The sequence below is a fragment of the Mustelus asterias genome, unplaced genomic scaffold, assembly GCF_964213995.1.
Source record: "Mustelus asterias unplaced genomic scaffold, sMusAst1.hap1.1 HAP1_SCAFFOLD_1378, whole genome shotgun sequence".
Classification (NCBI taxonomy): Eukaryota; Metazoa; Chordata; class Chondrichthyes; order Carcharhiniformes; family Triakidae; genus Mustelus; species Mustelus asterias.
The window spans coordinates 1-5,500 of NW_027591323.1; the positions used below are offsets into that span (position 1 = coordinate 1).

A 5,500-nucleotide genomic window follows, 5' to 3' on the forward strand; every position below is an offset into this window, starting at 1 on the left:
CCCCCCCCGGCAGCAACCACGAGGACGAGGACCTGAATCCGGAGCAGAAAGCCGAGCGGGAGAAGGACCGGAGAATGGCCAACAACGCTCGGGAGCGCCTGCGGGTCCGTGACATCAACGAGGCCTTCAAGGAGCTGGGGCGGATGTGTCAGCTACACATGAAGAACGACAAGCCCCAGACCAAGCTCCTGATCCTTCACCAGGCCGTCTCCGTCATCCTGGGCCTGGAACAACAAGTCAGAGGTGGGTTGGCAAAGCTCGCCGCCTCAGAGTCGGGGGGGTAATCCAGATTGCCCAGCGTAGCGGGGGGCCGGGGGAGGGGGACACGGGCTCGAATCCCACCCCGGGCGGGAAGTTAAATCCGATTAATAAAAATCCGGGATTGAGAGCGAGTCTCGGTAACGGCGACCGTGACAACGATCATCGATTGTCATAAAAAAATAAATCCATCTGGTTCACTACTGTCCCCTTTAGGGAAGGAAATCTGCCGCCCTTACCCCGGTCTGGCCTACGCTGTGTAAACTTGGGGGACTCAATCAAGGGGATGGATCAACGCTTGACTTTTGACAAAAAACCTGACTTCTATCACCCGCTCTCCCTCTCACCAACTCTCCCGCCCACTGCCTCTTCCACAGGTGGTCTCTCTCTCTCTCTCTCTGTCTCTCTCTGTCTCCCCCAGTCTCTCTCTGTCTCCCCCAACTCTGTCTCCCCCTCTCTCTCTCCATATCTCTCTCTCTCTCTCTGTCTCCCCCTCTCTCTCTCTGTCTCTCTCTGTCTCCTCCAACTCTGTCTCCCCCTCTCTCTCTCTCTCTCTCTCCATATCTCTCTCTCTGTCTCTCTCTGTCTCCCCCAACTCTGTCTCCCCCTCTCTCTCTCTGTCTCTCTCTCTCTCCATATCTCTCTCTCGCTGTCTCTGTCTCTCTCTCATTCCTTCTTCAGCTGACAGACTCTCTCCCTCTCAGAGTCTCTCCTGATTGTGAATCTCTCTCTCTCTCTCTCTCGCAGTCTCTCGCTGACAGACTCTCTCCCTTTCGCAGTCTCTCGCTGACAGATTTTCTCCCTCTCGCAGTCTCTCCCACTGACAGACTCCCTCCCATGCAGACACGGGGAGAACGTGCAAACTCCACATAGACAGTCGCCCAAGGCCGGAATGGAACACGGGTCCCTGGCGCTGTGAGGCAGTAGCGCTAACCACTGTGCCACCGTGCCCCCTCTCTCACACGCTCTCTCTCTCACACTCTCTCTCTCTCAATCACACTCTCTCTCTCAATCACACTCTCTCTCTCAATCACACTCTCTCTCTCAATCACACTCTCTCTCTCAATCACACTCTCTCTCACACACACCACACTCTCTTTTCTCACACACTCTCACACACACACTCTCACTCACACACCACTCTCACACACACTCTCTCACACACTCTCTCACACACTCTCTCACTCACACACACTCTCTCTCCACAACACTCTCTCTCACACACACTCTCTCTCACACAACACTCTCTCTCACACACACTCTCTCTCTCACACACACTCTCTCTCTCATACACACTCTCTCTCACACACACTCTCTCTCACACACACTCTCTCTCTCACGCACACTCTCTCTCTCACGCACACTCTCTCTCTCACGCACACTCTCTCTCTCACGCACACTCTCTCTCTCACGCACACTCTCTCTCTCACGTACACTCTCTCTCTCACGCACACTCTCTCTCTCACGCACACTCTCTCTCTCACGCACACTCTCTCTCTCACGCACACTCTCTCACGCACACTCTCTCTCTCACGCACTCTCTCTCTCTCACGCACTCTCTCTCACACACTCTCTCTCACACACTCTCACTCTCTCTCTCTCACACACACTCTCTCTCACACACACTCTCTCTCTCTCACACTCTCTCTCTCAATCACACTCTCTCTCAATCACACTCTCTCTCTCAATCCACTCTCTCTCTCAATCACACTCTCTCTCACCACACTCTCTTTCTCACACACTCTCTTTCTCACACACTCTCTTCTCACACACTCTCTTTCTCACACACTCTCTCTCTCACGCACACTCTCTCTCTCACGCACACTCTCTCTCTCACGCACACTCTCTCTCTCACGCACACTCTCTCTCTCACGCACACTCTCTCTCTCACGCACACTCTCTCTCTCACGCACACTCTCTCTCTCTCGCACACTCTCTCTCTCACGCACACTCTCTCTCTCACGCACACTCTCTCTCTCACGCACCTCTCTCTCTCTCACGCACACTCTCTCTCTCACGCACACTCTCTCTCTCACGCACACTCTCTCTCTCTCACGCACTCTCTCTCTCTCACGCACTCTCTCTCTCTCACGCACTCTCTCTCTCTCACGCACACTCTCTCTCTCACGCACACTCTCTCTCTCACGCACACTCTCTCACGCACACTCTCTCTCTCACGCACACTCTCTCTCTCTCACGCACACTCTCTCTCTCACGCACACTCTCTCTCTCACGCACACTCTCTCTCACGCACTCTCTCTCTCACGCACTCTCTCTCTCACACGCACACTCTCTCACGCACACTCTCTCTCTCACGCACACTCTCTCTCTCACGCACACTCTCTCTCTCACGCACACTCTCTCTCTCACGCACACTCTCTCTCTCACGCACACTCTCTCTCTCACGCACACTCTCTCTCTCACGCACACTCTCTCTCTCACGCACACTCTCTCTCTCACGCACACTCTCTCTCTCACGCACACTCTCTCTCTCACGCACACTCTCTCTCTCACGCACACTCTCTCTCTCTCACGCACACTCTCTCTCTCACGCACACTCTCTCTCTCACGCACACTCTCTCTCTCACGCACACTCTCTCTCTCACACGCACACTCTCTCTCACACGCACACTCTCTCTCACGCACACTCTCTCTCACGCACTCTCTCTCTCACACGCACACTCTCTCTCTCACGCACACTCTCTCTCTCACGCACACTCTCTCTCTCACGCACACTCTCTCTCTCACGCACACTCTCTCTCTCACGCACACTCTCTCACACGCACACTCTCTCTCACACGCACACTCTCTCTCACACGCACACTCTCTCTCACACGCACACTCTCTCTCTCACGCACACTCTCTCTCTCACGCACACTCTCTCTCTCACGCACACTCTCTCACGCACACTCTCTCTCTCACGCACACACTCTCTCTCACGCACACTCTCTCTCTCACGCACACTCTCTCTCTCACGCACACTCTCTCTCTCACGCACACTCTCTCTCTCACGCACAATCTCTCTCTCACGCACACTCTCTCTCTCACGCACACTCTCACTCTCTCTCTCACACTCTCACTCTCTGAGTTTAAAAATTGGCAAGTCATGTTGCAGCTTTATAGAACCTTAGTTAGGCCGCACTTGAAATATGGTGTTCAATTCTGGTCGCCACACTACCAGAAAGATGTGGAGGCTTTGGAGAGGATACAGAAAAGATTTACCAGGATGTTGCCCAGGTATGGAGGGCACTAGCTATGAGGAGCGGTTGGAGAAACTTGGTTTGTTCTCACTGGAGCGACGGAGGTTGAGGGGTGACCTGATAGAAGTCTACAAGATTATGAGGGGCATGGACAGAGTGGATAGTCAGAAGTTTTTTCCCAGGGTGGAAGAGTCAATTACTAGGGGGCACAGGTTTAAGGTGCGAGGGGCAAGGTTTAAAGGTGATGTATGAGGCAGATTTTTTACACAGAGGGTGGTGGGTGCCTGGAACTCGCTGCCAGGGGAGGCAGTGGAAGCGGATACGATAGAGAGTTTTGAGGGGCGTCTTGACAAATACATGAATAGGATGGGAATATGAAGGATATGGTCCCCGGAAGGGTAGGGGGTTTTAGTTCAGTCGGGCAGCATGGTCGGTGCAGGCTTGGAGGGCCGAAGGGTCTGTTCCTGTGCTGTAATTTTCTTTGTTCTTTGACCCACTTGCTGTTCTCATCTCCCTCACAGAGAGGAACCTGAACCCCAAGGCGGCCTGTCTTAAGCGGAGGGAGGAGGAGAAGATTTCCAGCGTCGAACCCGCCTCCGCACATCTGGTGGTTCATCAGGGAATTGGGGATTCTCCCAATCCGCTGGGACACATGTGAAGTAGGTGGATCCTGGTCTTTGGGTCTCCAGCGCCTTTCGGAAGAGTTGTGAAGGGGTATTTGTCTTTGGGGAATGGCAGAGTTTCTCAATTGTTACGAGGCAATAGAAGCGAGGCTGTGGATTTTTTTCCTCTCCGCAAACCTTCGCTCTTAGTGGGTCAAATCACGTGGTGGGGGAGTGGGTGGGGGTGGGAGATGTTCCCACTGGCCTGTGTCATGTCTAGTGCAGGGCAGCACTGTGGTTATCACTGCTGCCTCACAGCGACTCCTGGCTCGGGGGATTTGATTTATTATTGTCACATGTATTGGGACACAGTGAAAAGTATTGCTTCTTGCGCACTCTACAGACAAAGCATACCGTTCATACAGTACTTAGATTTGATTTATTGTCACATGTATTAGTATCAGTGAAAAGTATTGTTTCTTGCGCGCTATACATACGAAGCATACCGTTCATAGAGAAGGAAATGAGAGAGTGCAGAATGTAGTGTTACAGTCACAGCGAGGGTGTTGAGAAAGATCAGCTTAATGCGAGGTAGGTCCATTCAAAAGTCTGACAGCAGCAGGGAAGAAGCTGTTCTTGAGTCGGTCGGTACGTGACCTCAGACTTTTGTATCTTTTTCCCGACGGAAGAAGGTGGAAGAGAGAATGTCCGGGGTGTGTGGGGGGGGGGGGGTCCTTGATTATGCCGGCTGCTTTTCCCCGAGGCAGCGGGAAGTGTAGACGGAGTTAGGGGGTGGGAATGTCGAGCACTTTGGGATGCCGTGCAAGGTGGGAGATAAACTTGTCGCCAAGTTGTGCGTTTTTGATGGGTGTGGATACATCTGCCTCACTAATCATTGTGTCTCCCTTCCCCTTCTCCCCCACCTCCCGCCAACCCCTCATGCCCTTCTCTCGACTTGCTCTGCAGGGCCGGCGATCGATGGTGGTCTTCATCGCTTTTGGTGGAGGGTTCGGAGCCCCCTTCACCTTGACTGGATGTGTTTTGCGTAAGATTCCGATGGACCCAGACACCGTTTCTTCCCGCGGGGTGGGGGGGAGGGGGCAAAAATGCCAGATGCAAGTTTCGCGAATGTTTTTCGATTTTTGGCGGCAGATCTCTGCGGGGGTGGCGAGGGGAACAACGGTTTTTATTTTCCGCCGAGCATCCTAGCAAACTGTTTCCCCCCCCCCCCCCCCCCCCCCCACCTCCCCTTCCCCCCAACTTTTCCCCCGCCTTTACCCTTCCCACTCAGGGCTGAACAACTCCAGCGTTCATTCGAAGTTGATAGGCTGAGGGCGCATGAGGGGTTCAAAGAAAACCCAACTCATCTGTTACCCCCCCGCCTCTTGGCCCACCAATGCGAGTCTTCGAATTCCAAAAGTCGGAACGCGTCAACGGGGG

The 5,500-nt window shown here is 53.6% G+C and overlaps 1 protein-coding gene across 1 annotated transcript; it reads left to right on the forward strand.

Moving 5' to 3' along the window:
* Positions 1 to 17: 17 nt before the first annotated feature.
* Positions 18 to 5,144, forward strand: LOC144488215 (transcription factor 4-like). Its single transcript, XM_078206243.1, has 3 exons — positions 18 to 243; positions 3,980 to 4,117; positions 5,027 to 5,144. Exons 1-2 carry the CDS (start codon positions 75 to 77, stop codon positions 4,114 to 4,116), a joined length of 306 nt encoding a protein of 101 aa, XP_078062369.1. The 5' UTR covers positions 18 to 74; the 3' UTR covers position 4,117; positions 5,027 to 5,144.
* Positions 5,145 to 5,500: the final 356 nt, after the last annotated feature.

Coding starts and splice junctions, on each gene's coding strand:
- LOC144488215 (XM_078206243.1), top strand. CDS start 75: ATGGCCAACAACGCTCGGGAGCGCCTGCGGGTCCGTGACATCAACGAG. Junction 244..3,979: donor CCTGGAACAACAAGTCAGAG/GTGGGTTGGCAA, acceptor TCTCCCTCACAG/AGAGGAACCTGAACCCCAAG.